Source organism: Podarcis cretensis (genome assembly GCF_951804945.1).
Source record: "Podarcis cretensis genome assembly, chromosome: 10".
Lineage (NCBI taxonomy): Eukaryota > Metazoa > Chordata > Lepidosauria > Squamata > Lacertidae > Podarcis > Podarcis cretensis.
In genome coordinates, this window is record NC_137179.1 from 458,112 (window position 1) to 479,254 (window position 21,143).

The 21,143-nt window shown below is 48.8% G+C and overlaps 2 protein-coding genes across 15 annotated transcripts in view; one reads left to right on the forward strand and one right to left on the reverse strand.

Moving 5' to 3' along the window:
• Positions 1-21,143, forward strand: part of LOC307224976 (uncharacterized protein) — a gene marked incomplete at its 5' end in the record, with an annotated part of 128,027 nt that overhangs the window by 36,937 nt on the left and 69,947 nt on the right. The window lies entirely within an intron of this gene.
• LOC307225007 (uncharacterized protein) overlaps positions 4,139-21,143 on the reverse strand; it is a 74,430-nt gene continuing 57,425 nt past the window's right edge. For 3 of the 10 annotated variants that reach the window (XM_079992572.1, XM_079992574.1, XM_079992575.1), the window contains exons 2-3: positions 11,322-11,460; positions 4,139-7,089 (exon numbers count right to left, since the gene is read on the reverse strand). In XM_079992572.1, the coding sequence (XP_079848698.1) occupies positions 5,055-6,962 (1,908 nt within the window). In that variant the 5' untranslated portion in view covers positions 6,963-7,089; positions 11,322-11,460 and the 3' untranslated portion in view covers positions 4,139-5,054. Of the gene's footprint in view, positions 7,090-11,321; positions 11,461-13,223; positions 13,397-17,269; positions 17,474-18,032; positions 18,057-21,143 lie in introns of those variants that run through there. The other 7 variants (XM_079992570.1, XM_079992569.1, XM_079992567.1 and 4 more) reach the window with 6 other exon arrangements.

The window sequence follows — 21,143 nt, forward strand, 5'->3', positions numbered from 1 at the left end:
TCCCAATTAGGGGTCCAGGGACTCCTGGAGGTCCACGGAACACACCCAAGGGCCCCACAGCACCACCCCCTGCCAGGGACTCACTTACCTTGTTGATTGCACAGTGGAAACCTTCTACAGATCATCCAGCTCCTGCTCACTGGCTGGTGGACAACTTTTGAAAGTATAAATATATCTAAAAGACCACTGTAGGCAGTTGAAATCTTTGGCAGGATTACAAGGGAAACAAACTTTGGTTATCATGATTATATAATAGATGGATAACAGTAAAAGATACAGGGGGAAAGAGAATTTTTTAAAAGAAATGGTACCCATGGAGGGAGGGAAGGAGGTCTCAAGGTTCAAAATAACCTTTTTTATTTTTATTTTTTGGAATGGTTATGGTTATTGTGTATATGAAAAACCAATAAAAATTATTTTTTTAAAAATGGGTGCACCCATTCTGTCTCTTTCTAGAAGTAAGCTCTCTAGAAGCCCTGCTTGCCCCCTGTTGCAGGAATTTATGTATAGGTGTGTGTGTGTGGGGGGGGGGGTGTTGCCCCTCCAGCAGATCTCATGCACATGCAGCCCACTACCAAAATCAGCACCATCATTTTTGTGACTTTTGTGATTTGTCCCCACAAAACACTTCATCAAAGTGTCTATTAAAAGGGCCTTTGCTGCACAATACCAAATGTAAGAATTCACTGATCAATGTATCTGTGTACTGGCTCGCTGGGAAAACTTCAGAAATTCCTATAGACATGTGAGCTCAGCTACTCAGCAGCCCCTCTGCCTGAGTGATAATCCCTGGCATCCTGATACCTGAGTGCCAGACAGGTAGCTATTCCAGAAATAACAAACCCAGATGAAGACAAAAGGGTGTGATTAACTTGGCCAGAAACAGGGAAATGTAAAGATCTCTTTTGTTCCACTTGATGGGTGTTTGGTGGAGGGCAGGGGGAACCATGGGGCAGGGTCCAGGATGCTCAGATTCCTGCCACCAGACCTCCCCTTTGATGATGTAACCGTGATGTATGAGTGATGTAGTTTTTTGGGGGGAGGGTGTAACATGGGGATTAGCAGCTAATAAAAGTTTGGGTTCTCTTGTTTGGGGCTTCCATCTTGTTCCACCTTGTGGCTGGTGGGAGTCCTGTCGCGACAGTCTTCAATCAAGACCAAGCCAACTGGCTGCTGTTTTGCTCTGCTCTTCCTGGCTGAGGTCCTTGTTTTTTGTCCAAGGGAGCCCTCAGATTTCTCCATTAACACCCCTCAGCTCTTTCTGATAGTCCAGAATTGCAAAGCTATTTCAGGGGGCAGAGTCCACATGGCAGGAGGAGACACAAAACCCATTGCAACATAGACCCTTTTTCTGATAGTACAAGCCGGGGAGGTGGGTTGTGGCCTCCCGGAAGTAATACCAAATCCCTTCCATGGTCTGGAGCTAAAGTCAAGACCGTGAGCCTGAGCGTTCCCCTACACTGTACAAGCATGACACAACCCTAAAACCCCAGACCTCTCTTTTGAGAAATCAACTGTTAAATGCATGCTTCCATGATTATTTTATGAATGAAGTCTGCATTTTCTGTGAATGGGCAACCACTGACCAATCAGGATCGTTAGATTTTGGCAGGCAGCCATCAGATGTTGCAAAACAGCGACCTCTGGTGTCTGGAGGGCGCAATGGGCAGGGCATCACTGCAATGCTTAGGCAGAGAAGGCAGCTCAGCCTTTGGCAGGTTGATTGAGTGACTCCTGCTGGGCAGACAATGGAAGGAGCTTCATAAAATGTCTCCATTCTGGTATCGATTGCCTAGAAGTGGTAAGGTAAAGGTAAAGGTACCCCTGCCCGTATGGGCCAGTCTTGACAGACTCTGGGGTTGTGCGCCCATCTCACTTAAGAGGCCAGGGGCCAGCGCTGTCCGGAGACACTTCCGGGTCACGTGGCCAGCGTGACATCGCTGCTCTGGCCAGAGCCAGAGCCAGAGCCGCACACGGAAACGCCGTTTACCTTCCCGCCAGTAAGCGGTCCCTATTTATCTACTTGCACCCGGAGGTGCTTTCGAACTGCTAGGTTGGCAGGCGCTGGGACCGAGCAGCGGGAGCGCACCCCGCTGCAGGGATTCGAACCGCCGACCTTTCGATCGGCAAGCCCTAGGCGCTGAGGCTTTAACCCACAGCGCCACCTGCGTCCTAGAAGTGGTACAATGTATCTTTTGAACTTGGCTGAAGGGGGAAACATACAAAGTCTTCAGAAATTCACATAAAACCAGCGTCTCAACCGCTTGGTTCCATTCCAATGGCATTTTCCTCCCACTGAGAAGGCAGATCTTCAGCACAGGCCTTCTCCATAATCCCACCGGCTTATGGTCACGTACACCTCACCCCTTCCCAGGAGGAAACAAGAGGAAGGAGCAGGAGGGGCAACAATGAACCAGGCAGAAATCCAATGGTGGAGGGAACTGGAACCAGGTACTCTCAAAGCCCAAACTCAGGAAAGTCCAAAGGTAGGGAGAAGTGTAAAAGGTTTTATTCTTCTTTGGGAAGCGGATACTTAGAAGGTGATTGACAGGAAATAGGGGTGATTGACAGCGGTGGGTGAGGGACTCATGCTACCCCATGACCACCATTCCCTCTTTATGACATATTTGTGATGTATCGATGATGCTGTTAAAAAATCTATTATAGGAAAGGGTGGGGGAGAGGTCTTAAAAGTTCACGCAACCCCATTCCTACTCCAGTGTGGTGTAGTGGGTAAGAGCAGTGGACTCGTAATCTGGGGAACCGGGTTTGCGTCTCTGCTCCTCCACCTGCAGCTGCTGGGTGACCTTGGGCCAGTCACACTTCTCTGAAGTCTCTCAGCCCCACTCACCTCACAGAGTGTTTGTTGTGGGGAAGGGAAAGGAGAATGTTAGCCGCTTTGAGACTCCTTTGGGTAGTGATAAAGCGGGATATCAAATCCAAACTCTTCTTCTAATTCTTCTTTGTGTGTTTGAACCTTGTTGCAACAAATAAAGATCAGGTCTACTGACCACTGTTTTGCAACTTTCACTTGGCTGGAGACTCCCTTCTTTTGCTGACCAGAGGGACCCCCGGGGAGTGGCACCCTGACGAGCTGGGCAGCGAGTAAATCCACATGCCAGGTTTTTTTCCTTATAAACTCTCTACCACCTGAGCTTCATCTCCTTACCTAAAAGCCTGACACCCGCAATGTGAAAGGATTGTGACTCCTTCCCTCAGCAAACAAAATAGCTCTCCCCAGATGTGGAGGCTCAGGAAAGCTTCAGGGAGCTCAACAACCCCCCCCCCCCCAAGAAAGCAAAAAGCTCAACAACTTTGGTCAATCCAATGGGTAGATCATTGCCTGGTTTTTTTAATAGTGAGTAGATAGCAGTCTCTTGGAAGTTGGACATGCCTGCTCTAGGAGACCCCGGGAGAGGTCACAGCAGGAGGGGGAATCTCTATGGATGCTTCAGCAGCCGGCCTCCTCTGGGTCTCCTGGCCCCCTCCTCTCCTCCCTCCGAGCCTGAACTGCTCTCTGCCCCTGACTCTTCCTGCTCACCAAACCCTGTTTCCTCCTTAGCTTGCAACACCTCTCCCTCCCGTTCTGCTCCCCTTTCTCCCTCTTTCTGCTCATCACCATCCCACCACCAGTCCCCAGGATCTGAGCCTTCTTCCATTGTGGACACATTCTTCCCCAGCTGGTGCTCCTCCCCCCCCCTGCACCCAGCCAGTCCATGACAGCAAAGGCAGCCACAGCAGTATGATGGTAATATGAACTGTGGTCCTCTGGCAGGAAAACTCCTGAGTAGCATGATTGAATAAAAACTTCTGGGACTATGGAAAGGAGACTTCCCTGGTACCTGCAGCCCCTGCTTCGCTCTCTTGAAATTAGGCTTGGGGGGGGGGAATCTCCCATTCAATTTCAGTATTTCTAGTTTTCTTCAGAACGCGCAGGAAGCAGGGATGAAGTTCTGGTGAAGAAGCAGTGCTTGGAGATCATGCAGTGGGGGGGGGGGGGTGACAGAGTTTGGTGCAAAAAACATCTTGCATGCTTGAGTAGAGCAACTCCAGGGCATGAGCCAAGTAGCAGCAGGGTGGGGGCCACGTGCAGAACAAGTCCCACACTGAGGTCAAAAACACACACAGAGGCAGCAGGACTTCTTCAGTAATAGTTTACTGAGCTTTCAAAGCATACAGTTCTCACTGGGTCCCCAGTGAGGCACAAAACTTAGCTCCTGAGAGCAAATCCAGTTTCAGCAATAGAAAAATACACCACACAGGATATCCAAGTCAGGCACACAAACCGGCAGAAGGGAGCAAGGGAGGAAAGAGGCTGGAAGGACACAGGGCAATGGAGGTGTGTCTTTCGCTTCCTGTCGTCTGGGAGGGAAGTCAGCAACTCAGCATCTGCAGGGGCTTCATGAAGCAAAGCTTTTTGCCAGCTGCTTCCAGGCAAATGAGCATCCCAGAAATCCAGATTCACCCTCTCCCCCTCACTATCAAAAGGTACCTTACATCTAAAATTATACTCACTAGTGTGAGACGTTACCTTCATTATTTCATTACTATACAGTTTTACATATAAACACCAGAACTTCAAATACACGACATGCTTTTAAGATGGATTTCCTGCTGAGTTCATTGCTGTGAAGAAAAGAGTGGACTCTGAAAGGAACACGTTCCTCACTCCATACATCTAAATGGGTTCTCCCCTCTGAGTCCTTAGATGTTCCTTAAACACTCCATTATAACTAAAGCACTTTCTGCAATCTTTCCCTTTAATCAGCTTCTCCTCTTTGAGGGTTGATGGGTTTGTAGGGTGTCAAGTGTTAAAGTTCTTCCTGTCCAAGAGTCTGTTGATGTAGGACTTCCACTAGGACTGAACCTCAATATACTTTCCTGACGTTTATATGGTTTGTCTCTTGTGGGAGTTTGTTGATGTAAATCAGGGGTTCCACTCTGACTGAAGCTCCTTCCACATGTCATACGTTTAAATGGTTTCTTCCCTGTGTGTCTGCTGATGTTTTCTAAGATTTCCACTCTGAGTGAAACATTTTCTGTCCACCACACCTTTAAATGGTTTCCCCCTTGCCTGTGTGAGTCCGTTGATGTGTTCTAAGGGTAGATGTGTAACTGAACCTCTTTCCGCACTCCATGCATTTAAATTGTTTCTCCTTTGTGTGAGTCCGTTGGTGTAATTTAAGGCTTCCATTCTGATTGAAGCTCTTTCCACATTCCATACATTTAAATGGTTTCACCCCTGTGTGAATCAGCTGATGTGTTCTAAGGGTAGATGTGTAACTGAAGCTCTTTCCGCACTCCATGCATTTAAATGGTTTCCCCTCGCCTGTGTGAGTCCGTTGGTGTGATCTAAGGGTAGGATTGCAACTGAAGCTCTTTCCACACTCCATACATTTAAATGGTTTCTCCCCTGTATGAGTCCGTTGATGTATTCTAAGGTTTCCAATCTGCCTGAAGCTCTTTCCACACTCTATACATTTATGTGGTTTCTCCCCTGTGTGAGTCAGTTGATGTTTTCTAAGGTGTGCACTTTGACTGAAGTCCTTTCCACACTCCATGCATTTAAATGGTTTCTTCCCTGTGTGAGTCAGTTGATGTTTTCTAAGGTTTGTATTGAACCTGAAGTCCTTTCCACACTCCATACATTTAAATGGTTTCTCCCCTGTGTGAATATTTTGATGTTTCGTAAGGCTTCCACGATCACTAAAGCTTGTTCCACACACCATGCATTTAAATGGTTTTTCCCCTGTATGCGTCCGTTTGTGCATTCTAAGGGTTCCACTCTCACTAAAGCTCTTTCCACACTCCATACATTTAAATGGTTTCTCCCCTGTATGTGTCCGTTGATGTATTCTAAGGCTTTCAATCCGACTGAAGCTCTTTCCACACTCCATACATTCATGTGGTTTCTCCCCTGTGTGAGTCCGTTGATGTAATCTAAGGCTTGCACTGAAACTGAAGCACTTCCCACACTCCACACATTTAAATGGTTTCTCCCCTGTGTGAGTCCGTTGATGTGATCTAAAGCTTGCATCGTAAGTGAAGCACTTCCCACACTGCACACATTTAAACGGTTTCTCCCCTGTGTGAGTTCGTTGATGTATACTTAGAGCTCCACCCTGACTAAAGCTCTTTCCACACTCCATACATTTAAATGGTTTCTCCCCTAAATGCCTCTGTTGATGTTTATTGAGGTTTCCAATTTGACTGAAGGCCATCCCACATTCCGTACATGTAAATAGTTTCTCCCCTGTGTGAGTCCGTTGATGTATTCTAAGTGTATCTCTTCGACGGAAGCTCTTTCCACACTCCATACATTTAAAAGGTTTCTCCCTTTTGTGAGTCCGTTCGTGTAATTTAAGGTGTCCCCTCTGACTGAAGTTCTTCCCACACTCCATACATTCATATGGTTTTTCACCTGTATGAGTCCGTTGGTGTAACTTAAGGTTTCCATTCTGTTTGAAGCTCTTTCCACACTCCTTGCATTCATATGGTTTTTCATCCATGTGAGTCCGTTCATGTAATTTAAGGCTTCCACTCTGATTGAAGCTCTTCCCACACTCCATACATTCATATGGTTTTTCACCCGTGTGAGTCTGTTCGTGTAATTTAAGGTTTCCATTCTGACTGAAGTTCTTTCCGCACTCCATGCATTTAAATGGTTTCTCCCCTGTGTGAATCCGTTGATGTTTTCTAAGGCTTCCACTATCACTGAAGCTCTTCCCACACTCCATACATTCATATGGCTTTTCACCCGTGTGAGTCCGTTCGTGTAATTTAAGTTGTCTACTCTGACTGAAGTTCTTCCCACACTTCCTGCATTTGAATCCTTTCTTGCCCATGTGAGTCCGCTGATGTGTTCTAAGTTTTCCACTGTCAGTTACACTCTTTCCACTCTCCATACCTTTAATTGGTTTCTCCCCCGTTTGAGTTCGTTGATGTGAACTATGTGTGCTCATTCAGTGAAGCATATTCCACATTGCACACATTTCAATGGCTATTCTTAATAAAACCAAAGGTGCCCCATCCTCCAGAATTCTGACATTCTTCTCCATCACCATCTTCAGAGTGGGAGGAAAGGAAATCCTGTTTGGGTTTCAGGGGAAAGAGAGCGCAGGAAAAAAAGGCACATCAAACTCCATTAGCAACTTTTCTTATTTCAACATCTCCTACATTCTTCCACATCCTACCCATGTTCCCAATTTATAGGAAATGAAAATGCAATGATGTCAAATGATAGTAATGCATCAGCAAACTTTTATAATCCTCATTCGTCATTAATAAAGCAGTATGATTTTGGAATACCGTTGTCCTGTGAGACTGCCTTTCAAATTTAGTGGTTCCCTCCGTTAGCACCTCTAGATCTTCATAAATCACCTGCACAGTCCCACTGACCTCAGAAGGTCCATATGGACTCAATCTGAATTTGACCAGACACATGTTAGAGCTCAACATTGAAGGTTAACAACAGGAAGATTTAAAGGAACTATTGGAAAGACTATTCAAGGCAGCAGAGATATGGGATGATCAGAGCCCCCCGAACTTGAAACATGGGAAGTCCCAACAAAAAAATTATAATTTAGGCAGAATATTTGGACTATTTGATATTGTCAGAGCTGCCTCTAGGTCCCAGCTCACAGAGGACCAACGCTAGGCTGTAGTTATGTACAAAAGTCTTTATTGAGGTTCAGTTTCCATTTTAAAGCCGCAGCGCGCAGCTCTATGTCTCAACCCTAGACCGGCGAAGTCCCGTCTGAGTCTCCGCCCCTTCCACACCAGTTTAAGACTCTCGCTTTGCTCCACCTCTTCCTTAGCTCCTTCCTCCTCTGGGCCCTCCTGCCCGCTAGGGTTTCATCCTTTCTGGACTCCTCTGACGCTGACCCTGATGATTCTTCCCCCTCCTTCCGGCGGGCTTTAGGACCTGGTTCCCTATCCGGGCTACCTTCTGTGCCGCTCGCCTGTACATTTGAACTTGGCGCGCGCGCCCAGCCTGCAACTTTCCTCTTGACCGTTCCCTCGCTCTCCGATGGAGGCGTGGCCACCCCTGACTCCTCTTCTCTCGCTGGTGGTGAATATGTGGGCTCTGATACCTGGGACTCCTCCCTCCCACTACGCTCTGGTGGGGAAGCTGGTCCTGATTTCCAACTGCTGCTCTGGGAGTCCCCGCTGGCCCCTTGTTTCTGGGGTGTCCCCCTTGGGTCCCCCCTTGCCCTGCCCATCGGCGCCCCCTTCTGTGAATCTTCCGATTCGCTGGAGAGGCTCACGGAATCTATCGGGCTGCTGTCATCCTCTCCTACGCTACCCTCGGATTGCTCCCCCTCGCTCTCCATCTCCTCTCCTCCCTGCGCTCCCGCTGAGTCCCTGACAGATATGTATTTGTATAATTTGGAACATTCAATGTGATTTGATTGGATTGTTAAAATGGGAAAACTAATAAAAATGATTAAAAAGAAAAAAAGAGCTCAACATCGAGTCTACCAAGTGGCAATGGCGACGACAAAGAGGACCTTCTTCGCCGCTTCTACTGCATCTGCAGAAAACAGCAGCAGGAGACTCTTTCAGGTGGTTCGCAATTTAACGGAACCACTTACTCCATTGGGGCCAGGTAAGGCCCCCAAGATCTCCTGCAATGATTTTGCAAAGTTTTTTGCAGATAAAATCGCTCAGATTCGGAAAGAGGTAGACTCCACCGTGGCATCAGTCCTGTTTGGGTGCATGAAGGTGTTTGGAGGATGGATGGCGGCTAACAGATTGAGGTTGAACCCTGACAAGACAGAAGTACTGTCCCTGGGGGACAAGGGTGGGCAGGTGGGGGGGGAATCCCTGGTCCTGATGGTGTAACTGTGGCCCTGAAGGACCAGGTGCACAACCTGTGAGTCATTTTGGGCTCACAGCTGTCCATGGAGGCACAGGTCAATTCTGCATCTAGGGCAGCTGTCCACCAGCTCCATCTAGTACGCAGGATGAGACCCTACCTGCCCGCAGGCTGTCTTGCCAGAGTGGTGCATGCTCTTTTTATTTCCTGCTTAGACTACTGCAACACGCACTTTGAAGGTGATCCGGAAATTGCAACTAATCCGGAATGCGGCAGCTAGACTAGTGACTGGTAGTCGTCACCTAGACCATATAACACTAGTCCTGAAAGACCTACATTGCCTCCCAGTACAATTCCCAAGCAGAATTCAAAGTGTTGGTGCTGACCATTAAAGCCCTAAAGGACCTCAGCCCAGTATACCTGAAGGATCGTTTCCACCCCCATCGTCCAGCCCAGACACTGAGGTCCAGCTCTGAGGGCCTTCTGGCAGTTCCCTCCCTGCAAGAAGTGAGGTTACTGTGAACCAGGCAGAGGGCCTTCTTGGTAGCAGAGCCAGCCCTGTGGAATGTCCTACCATCAGATGTCATTATAAATAAACTATCTGACTTTTAGAAGACATCTGAAGGCAGCCCTGTTTAGGGAAGTTTTTAATCTTTAATGTTTTATTCTGTTTTTAATGTTCTGTTGGGAGCCACCCAGAGTGGCTGGGAAACCCAGCCAGATGGGCAGGGTTTTATAAATTATTATTATTATTATATCATTATTTTGGGATTCCCAGGCCTACGTCTTTTCTGGGGACTGTGATCTGGGTCAGTCAGAGAACTAGTGACAAGGCTTGGTGCTTGAGGTCAGCTGAATGGGTGCTCAGGGAAGCTCCTGTTCTCGGAGATGGACCTCTGTCCTCATGCCTCACATTGCATGGAGAGAGCAGGAGAAGCGGAAGGAAAGCAGCTGGCAAATGGGAATCCCAGATGGAAACGTCCACCCCCATTGCTCCTTATAATAATGATGTGCTGCCTGATCTCATGCACCATCTTCTGACACAGGACTATCCTAATGTGACACTGAAAAGCAGGATATTATCGGCAAAAAGATAACTGTACTTAATGGAAATTTCATCCTTCAATAGGTAATATTGATTCATTGATGGCCTGAAGTTGTGTTGTTTCTGGAGACATGAATTTTTTCCTGATCTGTCTTAAATATCATAATTATAGGATGTCATGGGATGTTAGAGGAGCGGTAGTTCCTTTAGTGGGGGACATTGTCATGCACCTTCTGCAGTAAATTACCGTATTTTCCCCTCTATAACACACAGATTTTTTCTCCTAAAAAGTAAGGGGAAATGTCTGTGCGTGTTATTGAGCGAATGTGTGGTCCCTGGAGCCGTCTGTCCCAAGTGCAGGGCAAAAATCAGGCAAAAATCATATTGTGCTGTCACGGAGGAGAGGAGGCTGCTGCTTTCCTGCATTCTGCCTCAGGGTCTTACTGCCCACCCTCTTCTGTTTTGTTACTGTGTTTGCTCAAACGGAACAAAGAGCAGGCAAATCCCCTCCCCTCCAGGCAAGCAGAGGGGAAAGCAGAGCGTCCTTCCCTCTAATTCCTCTCCCTGCTCCGATGCTGCTGCTGCTGTGTCTAGGGACTCACAGGCAGCGGAAAACATGCAGGGGAAAGAGAGAGAGAGAGAGAGAGAGAGAGAGAGAGAGAGAGAGAGAGGGCTGGCTTGGGTGGGTGGGACTTTTGCCTTCCTTCCCCCCCCCTTAAACCCCTCTCCTGCATTCTTAGCCAGCTGCTTCTCCGCACACCCCTGTCGTGCTCCTTGTCCCTTCTATGTTTTTCCTTCCCTCCCCACTTAAAACATGGTTACAAAGCATGGATCCACATGGATCCTCAGGATCTTTGCATTGGGTCACCCCAAACTCATCATCAGATCACAAAGCAATGATCTGATGCAAAAACAGGGCTGCAATGGTGCAAAAACGTGGTTACAAAGCACGGATCCACATGGATCCTCAGGATCTTTGCATTGGGTCACCCCAAATTCACCATCAGATCACAAAGCAATGATCTGATGCAAAAACAGGGCTGCAATGGTGCACAAACGTGGTTACAAAGCACGGATCCACATGGATCCTCAGGATCTTTGCATTGGGTCACCCCAAATTCGCCATCAGATCACATTGCATGTCCATGGCTACAGCCTGCACCAAAAAAAAAGCACCCACTGTTGCCTGGGGCTGCAATGGTGCAAAAACGTGGTTACAAAGCACAGATCCACATGGATTCTCAGGATTTTTGCATTGGGCTACCCCAAACTCACCGTCAAGTCACATGTCTGTGGCCACAGCATGAAGCACAAAAATGATACATCCACTGTTTCATTCAGAATTTTTTTTCTTGTTTTCCGCCTCTAAAAACTATGTGCGTGTTATGGTCAGGTGCGTGTTAGCGAGCGAAAAATACGGTATCCACCCTTGGTCCCCACCCTGCACTCAGCTCTCACCTGTGGCTTCCAGAAGCTGTCAGCATGCAACAGGGGTTCAAGTAATGGCTTCAACCGGCCGGCTAACCCAGGTGAGGAAAGCTGATGGGTCTCAAATCCTTGGGGGGCTGGGGAATTCTGCTGCACCTGAAGTCAAGCCCTGGAGGATGGAGAGGAGGAGAACAACTGTGAATCCCACAGTCTAGAAGGCAGATTCTGCCCGTGCGGAAGAGGAAAGTGAAGGGCAGGTGGGATCGTCAACCGGGGAAAGAAGCCCATCGAGAAGGAAAACTCTGGTCCTAAACCTTCACTGCCTCGTGAGTTATGTTCAGGAGAAGAAAAGGCTATGGAGGGAAACCCACACAAATCCAGAGTGGAGTCTCTAAGAGGGTTGGATGGTGTCCTGCACACCTTCTTCATTCAACTCCTGCAGCCAAGCTGGTGCCTAACGTACTGCTCTGCTTTCCTTGGGATCATATCAGCCGGGCTGAGAAGGGGTCTTGAAACTCACTGCCCAGGCTTCCATCCGGTGGCCCCTTCAAAGCTATTAGAAGTATTGTGGCTGAAGCTTTTGTGGGCTGCGGGACCAAGGAAGGTCCTGCCACCATTATCCTTCCAATTGTGATTCAAGCCACATAATGAGATTGAAACTGTCCTGGTTGCGCTGGTTGATGATCCTCGATGGGCCAGAGGCCAAGGGGGAAGCTCTTTCCTGGTTCTGCTGGATCTCAGTGGCTTTGGAGACCTTTGACCATGGTATCCTTCTGGACCCTCTAGGGGAGCTGGGGGCCCTGCTATGCAGTGGTTCCCCTCCTTCCTCCTCGGCCGTGTCCAGAAAGTGGTGTTGGGGTATAAGTGTTCAGACCCTTGGGTGCTCCCCTATGCTTTTTAATATCTATATGAAGCCGCTGAGAGAGATCATCAGGGGGTTTGGCTTGGGTGTTCACCAGTATGTGGATGATACCCAGCTCTTCCTCTCTTTTAAATTGGAACCAATGAAGGCAGTGAATACCCTGTGTGGCTGTCTGGAGGTGATTGAAGGATGGATGGATGACAGCTAACAGATTGAGGTTGAATCCTGACAAGACAGAAGTACTGCCCCTGGGGGACAGGGGAGAGGCAGGTGTTGGTGACTCCCTGGTCCTTGATTTTGAACTCACAGCTGTCCATGGAGGTCATTTCTATGTCCAGTGCAGCTGCCTACCAGCTCCATCTGGTGCGCAGGCTAAGACCTTCCCTGTCCACTGACTGTCTTGCCAGAATAGTCCATGCTCTGGTTATCTCCTGGTTAGACTACTGCCATGTGCTGTACATGGGGCTACCTTTGAAGGTGACTCGGAAGCTGCAACTAATCCAGAATGCGGACCTAAACTAGTGACTGGTAGTAGCTGCTGCGACCAGATATCACTGGTCCTAAAGGATCTTCCCTGGCTCCCAGTGTATTTCTCAGCACAATTCAAACTGTTCGTTCTGACTTTTAAAGTGTCATGGTCTTCTGCTGGTTCCCTCACTGTGAGAAGCGAAGTTCCAGGGAACCAGGCAGATGGTCTCCTGCCCCATGGAATGCCCTCCCTTCAGAGGGCAAGGAAATGAACAACTATCTGACATTTAGAAGGCAGCCCTGTATCAGGAGGTTTTTAATGTTTGATGTTTTACTCTTTCTTATATGTTCTGTAAGCTGCCCAGAGTAGCTGGGGAAACCCAGCCAGTTGGGCGGGGTATAAATGCAATTGTTATTCTTATCTTGTGACTTTTTGTAGTTATTTTGGATTTTGTAACTTTTGTAGCTTCTTTGGACTTCGCAATATCAGCTTATGAAATGTTATGGGTGGAGAAAATCACAGGGTTTCCGTAAACTATAATCCCACCCACAAACTCTCATTCACATACAGTCTGTAAATTTGGGGAGGTCACACACCTCACCTGTGCTAATACTGGCAGTCTTTGGCCTGCACAGGCACACCCGGTGTGTAGAGCCTCCAGCCCCAGGCACTGTCTATCAGGAAAATGGGTCCTTTGACTGGAAAGATTCATGCAGTCACCGTCATCGGATGATGAAGGATTGTATCTCAGCTTGTCAGTCACTCTGACATTGCCTACAAAGAATAAAAGGAACAGAAATGCTTTTGAGGTGCAACTTCTGTATCAATCCTAAGAGTCATTCCATGGACTCTGCACCCCTGTTTCTGATGACAGGTGTACATTATCCTCATCCTCAGTAGAAAAGACAATAAAGATGGAATCCTGAGAGAGAGGGAAAGGTTTCTGGCTGCTTCCTGGGTGGGATTGTAGAAACCAAGAGTCACTTCTGAGAAGGCCTCCCCCCTCCCCTCTTCCTCTCGGGATTTTCTCTCCTCTCCAGGGGACCAGAGGTTGGACTGGGCAGAATCACTGCATCTGGACAGGGCAGGGGCTTATGGGGTGGGAAAAGGATGGAGATTGCAGGAAAGAAGGGGTGGGGGGACTGGACCCCCACTTTCCAGGGATCCCTCTTTGGTCGCCTTGAAGGTCTCCCTCCTAAGCAGGAGGGAGAGGCCAAGGTGGACCCTCCGGAGATTCCCCTTGGGAGCCCCGATGGAGACGTCTCTCCCCCCCCACTTCCTCGGCCCCCTCCTTTTCTCCCGCAGTCTCCCCTGCATCCTGTTATAAGAATTTTAAGGTCATTAATAATAATAATAATAATAATAATAATAATAATAATAATGTGCTGGTTTTAACCTTTAAAGCCCTTTACGGCCTAGGACCCTCGTACCGACGGGACTGCCTCTCCTGGTATGCCCCACAGAGAAACTTACGGTCTTCAAATGAAAACATCTTGAAGGTCCCAGGCCACAGAGTAGTTAGGCTGGCCTCAACTAGAGCCAGGGCTTTTTCGGCTGTGGCTCCGACCTGGTGGAACACTCTGTCACAAGAGAGAGACTAGGGCCCTGTGGGACTTGATATATTTCCGCAGGGCCTGCAAGACAGAGCTGTTCCGCCAGGCCTTTGGCCAGGGCACAGCCTGACTCCCTCCCTCGGCAATCTTCACGGAGCTCTGGCCCAATGGTGGCCAGTGGCTTGAATTTAATTAATTTTATAATGAATGATTTTAGAGTGTTGTTTGTGCTGTACTTTTGTACTGTTCTGTTGTTGTTAGCTGACCTGTGCCCGGCTTCAGCTGGGGAGGGCGGGATATAAATAAAATTTATTATTATTTATTATTATTACTATTATTATTAATAAAATTGTTCATAACTGTATATATAAACCACATGTCTGAAACCCCACAGAAAAGGTCTTGCACAAATTGACCTCAAATATTTCTCTGCAAGGTCAAAGTGGGAAACCTCCCCATTGTCTCTTTCCTCACAAATCCTGTCTAAAGGGCACATTCCAGATATGAACAGGATGTGAGCCTGTGACCTGTGACCTAGATTAGAATAGAATAGAATCACAGAGTTGGAAGAGACCACAAGGGCCATCGAGTCCAACCCCCTGCCAAGCAGGAAACACCATCAGAGCACTCCTGACATATGGTTGTCAAGCCTCTGCTTAAAGACCTCCAAAGAAGGAGACTCCACCACACTCCTTGGCAGCAAATTCCACGGTCAAACAGCTCTTACTGTCAGGAAGTTCTTCCTAATGTTTAGGTGGAATCTTTTTTCTTGTAGTTTGGAACCATTGCTCCGTGTCCGCTTCTCTGGAGCAGCAGAAAACAACCTTTCTCCCTCCTCTATGTGACATCCTTTTATATATTTGAACATGGCTATCATATCACCCCTTAACCTCCTCTTCTCCAGGCTAAACATGCCCAGCTCCCTTAGCCGTTCCTCATAAGGCATCGTTTCCAGGCCTTTAACCATTTTGGTTGCCCTCTTCTGGACACATTCCAGTTTGTCAGTGTCCTTCTTGAACTGTGGTGCCCAGAACTGGACACAGTACTCCAGGTGAGGTCTGACCAGAGCAGAATACAGTGGCACTATCACTTCCCTTGATCTAGATGCAATACTCCTATTGATGCAGCCCAGAATTGCATTGGCTTTTTTAGCTGCCGCGTCACACTGTTGGCTCATGTCAAGTTTGTGGTCAACCAAGACTCCTAGATCCTTTTCACATGTACTGATCTCAAGCCAGGTGTCACCCATCTTGTATTTGTGCCTGTCAGGGACGCAGCGGGAGTGCAGGGAGGGGAGGAGATGGAGAGCGAAGGGGAGCAATCCGAGGGCAGCGTAGGAGAAGATGACAGTAGCCCGAGAGATTCCATGAGCCTCTCCAGCGAATCGGAAGATTCACAGAAGGGGGCGCCGGTGGCCAGGGCAAGGGGGGCCACAAGGGGGACACCACAGAAGCAAGGGGCCAGCGGGGACTCCCAGAGCAGCAGTTGGAAATCAGGACCAGCTTCCCCACCAGAGTGCAGTGGGGGGGAGGAGTCCCAGGTATCGGGACCAGCGTATTCACCACCAGCGAGAGGAGATGAGTCAGGATTGACCATGCCTCCATCGGAGAGCGGGGGAACGGTCAAGAGGAAGGTTGCCGGCTGGGCGCGCGCGCCAAGTTCAAATGTACAGGCGAGCGGCACAGCAGGTAGCCCGGATAGGGAACCAGGTCCTAAAGCCCGCTGGAAGGAGGGGGGAAAATCAGGGGGGTCAGTGTCAGAAGCGTCCAGAAAGGATGAAACCCCAGCGGGCAGGAGGGCCCAGAGGAGGAAGGAGCTAAGGAAGAGGTGGAGCACGGCTAGAGTCTTAAACTGGTGTGGAAGGGGAGGAGACTCAGATGGAGCTTCGCCGGTCTAGGGTTTAAGACGTAGAGTTGCACGCTGTGGCTTTGAAATGGAAACCGAACTTCAGTAAAGACTTTTGTACATAACAACAGCTTGGCGTTGGTCCTCTGTGAGCTGGGACCTAGGGGCAGCTCTGACAGTGCCTCTCATTTTTTTTGCCCAAGTGCAATACTTTACATTTCTCCCTGTTAAAATTCATCTTGTTTGTTTTGGCCCAGTTCTCTAATCTGTCAAGGTCGTTTTGAAGTGTGATCCTGCCCTCTGGGGTGTTAGCTACCCCTCCCAGTTTGGTGTCATCTGCAAATTTTATCAGGATGCCCTTGAGTAGTTATAATAACAAAAGAGCGGCCAAAACCCAGATTTTTCTGTTGTAGACCACCTTTTCTGTGTTGTATGTATGATGTTTCTGGGGGCGGTCTTGGACTCCAGGGTGGGCAATTTAAAATGTCTATATAAGGGCAGGCACATCTTTGTTCTGGGTCCTCCTCTCTCCTGCATGGGGTGAGTGAGGACCCTGTTAACAGTTGCCATGAATCTGATTTAAACTGATTTTATAATGAAATGATTTCAGAATGTTGTCTATTTTACTGTTGTTAGCCGTTCTGAGCCCAGCCTTGGCTGGGGAGGGTGGGATATAAATAAAAATTATTATTATTATTATTATTATTATTATTAAAGATCAGGCTTACTAGCTGCTTTACTTCTCAATATTCTCTGCTTGGTCTCTGTTATTTTCTCCTACCGATACAGAACCTACAAAAGACCTCTATATGGGATTTTGGTTACCCCGTAAGGGAAAAGGAGCAGTTCTTTAAACTTCTATTAACCCAAAGACCCCACGTGGCTCGGCTCGCCCCTCGCCGGGCGGTTCCTTCTCTCCATCCGGAGGGGGCCACCAACACGCGCACGGGAGGGGCAGGGGGGTCTCTATCCAGGGGGCCTCTCTCGCACCCCTTAACCCTTTCATGGCCCGCCTCTCTCCCCGCGGGGCCGGTGGAAACGGGGCAAGGGGCGCTCGTGGGGACCCCCTGGGTGCGCGCCCCATGTCCGCCCCTGCCAAGGCGCCTAAGGGGCGAAGGAAAGCCCCCTTCGCAGCACACGTGCCGGGATCCAGACCCTGCCGACGGGGCCCACGGAAGGCGCTTGGGGGAGCTGGCGGGGGTCTCTTGGTACTTTTCTCGCCTCTCCCCCCCCCCCACGACCCCTTTACCTCTTTCTCCTCGCTCCCGATTCTCCTTTCCTTTCCTCCAACATCCACGGGGGGTGGTCCGAAAGCGCGCGCCCCTAGAGCTATGGGGCAGAGCAGCAATCCGGAGTGGAAACTCCACATCCGGGAAAAGCAGGCAGTTTGGGAGGGGGATACCTCCCCCCCCCCCATTCCTGGAGCAGAAGCCGGATTGGAGGAGGAGGAGGAAGGGGTGCAACGTGTGGGGGCGGGGTGAGAGGAGGATGTGCCGGGAGGGGAGGGAAAGAATTGAGGGGGGGGAGGAGAGGAAGGTTTCCCCCTCCCCCCTTCCTTCTGCGATCAGGAGAGCGGGGGAGGGGCTGATCCCGGAGATCCAGCTGCAAAGTGGGGTCCCCTCCCCCACAATGTTTTCATTGAAAAATCCTTCCCTCCCCCACGCCACGAAGTTAGATCCGTCCATGTTTTGGTGGACATTGAGCAGCGGGTCGGGCTCTGTGGCTCCTCTGTTGCGGGGAAAATGGGGCTTGGGCTTCTGCACACACAGCCCCGACACGCAGGTAAAATTCCTCCCTTGTGTCTCCGACAGAGGTAACACAATGAGGCCGGGAAGAAAGCGAGGCAGCTGTTGATCTGTTTGCAGGCAGAGCCCCCCCCCCCATGCAAGGAGTGAAGCAGCCCAGAACTAAAGCGCGTTGCAATTTGTACACCCTCAAATAATCGCCCCCCCCCCCGTCACAGAGAGAGCACCCCAAGAACATCCCCGGTTGCGCCACAAAGTGAGTTGTACACGGAAATCAGATCAGACTCCGAGTTCGTGTTTTGGCAACATGACAAGTCTGTCTGTCCGTCGGGATCCCTGAGGATTCCTGCTCCCTGCCTTTTCCTGGCCAGCCTGAAAGATCACTGGAAAGCAGATCTCATGCACATGCAGCCCACTACCAAAATCAGCATAATCACTTTTGTGACTTGTGTGATTTGTCCCTACAAAACACTTCATCACAGTTTCTTCCTCTCTATTCAAAGGGCCTCTGCTGCACGATACCAAATGTAAGAATTCACTGAAAAATGTCTCTATGTACTGGCTCACTGGGAGAACTTCAGAAATCCACATAGACATGTGAGCTCAGCTACTCAGCAGCCCCTCTGCCTGAGTGATAATCCCTGGCATCCTGATACCTGAGTAGCCATTGCAGAAATACCAAACTCAGATGAAGACAAAAGGGTGTGATTCACTTGGCTGGGAAAAGTAAGTATCTGTTTTGTTTCACTTGATGGGTGTTTGGTGGAGGGCAGGGGGAACCATGGGGCAGGGTCCAGGATGCTCAGATTCCTGCCACCAGACCTCCCCTTTCATGATGTAACCGTGATGTATGAGTGATGTAGTTGGGGGGGGGCATAACATGGGGCTTAAAGGTAAAGGGTAAAGGGACCCCTGACTGTTAGGTCCAGTCCAGTCCAAACTTGACATGAGCCAACAGTGTGACGCGGCAGCTAAAAAAGCCAATGCAATTCTGGGCTGCATCAATAGGAGTATAGCATCTAGATCAAGGGAAGTAATAGTGCCACTGTATTCTGCTCTGGTCAGACCTCACCTGGAGCACTGTGTCCAGTTCTGGGCACCACAGTTCAAGAAGGACACTGACAAACTGGTACGTGTCCAGAGGAGGGCAACCAAAATGGTCAAAGGCCTGGAAACGATGCCTTATGAGGAACGGCTAAGGGAGCTGGGCATGTTTAGCCTGGAGAAGAGGAGGTTAAGGGGTGATATGATAGCCATGTTCAAATATATAAAAGGATGTCACCTAGAGGAGGGAGAAAGGTTGTTTTCTGCTGCTCCAGAGAAGCGGACACGGAGCAATGGTTCCAAACTACAAGAAAGAAGATTCCACCTAAACATTAGGAAGAACTTCCTGACAGTAAGAGCTGTTTGACAGTGGAATTTGCTGCCAAGGAGTGTGGTGGAGTCTCCTTCTTTGGAGGTCTTTAAGCAGAGGCTTGACAACCATATGTCAGGAGTGCTCTGATGGTGTTTCCTGCTTGGCAGGGGGTTGGACTCGATGGCCCTTGTGGTCTCTTCCAACTCTATGATTCTATGATTTATTACTCGTTGGATTTCGTCTTCTTCTATTGGCTCTGCCTCTCGGCCCTTTCACTTTGCACCAACCAATACTCAGCTTTACTTAAGAATACTTTAGCACATTTAAAGCATTACAAAATATAACATTTATTATCTCAGTAATCTAAACAACGGCCCTGCAAGGCTGTCCAGTGTTATAATCCCCATGCATACGAAGAGTTGAGGTTGCAGGAAGAGGAGTTTGACTCACATCTCACACTGTAACTGCTACACTACACCAGTCCTTGCCCTCCAGATCCTGAAAACAGCTCTGTGAGTTGTCAGAGGACTGCCCCCCCATCCTATTCAAAACGAGGCAGCATGGGCAGGAAGCACAGTAAGCAGTCAGCAACCATTGCCAGAGAGGTCTGTATGGGGAACGGTGGGCGGAGCATAACTCACGGAGGCAGCTCAGAGGCATCCCTGCTGGTCGCTCGCTCCAAGGGGAGGTGACATCCTACCCCAGGCTCTTTCTGTGGGAATGTTTAGGGAGGCAGGAGAGGATATATTCTTTTATGATATCCTTCCTAACTTGCGTCGGCAAGTTCTATAACTTAGCAGAGTTGTTAAACAATCCCTCTTTTAAATCACACAGCAGTTAGCTAGTTGCAGGCTCGTCTGAGCCTCAGTATTCAGGATTCCTGGTAAGATCCCTTTTTCTATCCCTCCTAAAAGAATAGACACGACTATCTGATTAAAGTTAACATAAAACTAGTTGACTTACAATCATCCAGTTCACAATAAGATCCCTGAAGGCAGACTTAAGTTACATAACTCTAAATATCTCGACATGAACTATCCCATAAGGGAAATAATCTCAAGTGACTGCAACTGAGCAGTCACTTCTTCCTAACTTGTAGGAACACAAAAAGGAGAAGAAGAGCAGAACATGGAGGCCGTGTGCTCCTCTGTCCAAGAACAGGCCACACCTACATGAAGAGCCATGCAGAGGAAGTCTGTCCCAGCTCAGCAGGAACGAGCAAGTCTTCTGCTGAGTAAAGCAAGCATTCCCCAGCATGTGCATTGTAGGAATGTTGCATTTGACTGCAATACAATTTCACACCCCACACCTTCACTACCCAATAATCATTTGTAAGCGTACTTCTTCCAAGGCTCAGTAGTTAAGATTCTGAGCTTGAAAAACAAAACCCCTGGGATTGAGAGCCAGTGTGGTGTAGTGGTTAAGAGCAGTGGACTCGTAATCTGGTGAACCGGGTTCGATTCCCCGCTCCTCCACATGCAGCTGCTGGGTGACCTTGGGCCAGTCACACTTCTCTGAAGTCTCTCAGCCCCACTCACCTCACAGAGTGTTTGTTGTGGGGGAGGAAGGGAAAAGGAGAATGTTAGCCGCTTTGAGACTCCTTCGGGTAGTGATAAAGCGGGATATCAAATCCAAACTCTTCTTCTTCTTCTTCTTGAAGCATCACCAGAGAAACTTCCTCATGTGCATCTCACACAACATTCTCATCTCCAGTTGGGATCACCTGAGACCTCAGAAAGAAATCATTGTTTTGGGGGAGAGTGGCGTGGAACCATGCCTGAGTCAAAAGATTACAGAGCAAAGACAGCGCCCTATTCATGTTTCATACGAAGTTGGTTTGTTCCCATGAATTGTACCAGCGAGCTTCTTGACAGAATTTCACATCCCCTTATAAAGTCATGTCCAGCGATACCTTCATGCCCAAGCAGTCTCCTGTCTCAGATGCAAGCAATCCCCTTGGCCAGCTACCACTGGACATCCTGCACCTTGCTTTCTTTTGCAAACCTCCCAGCCTCAGCAGT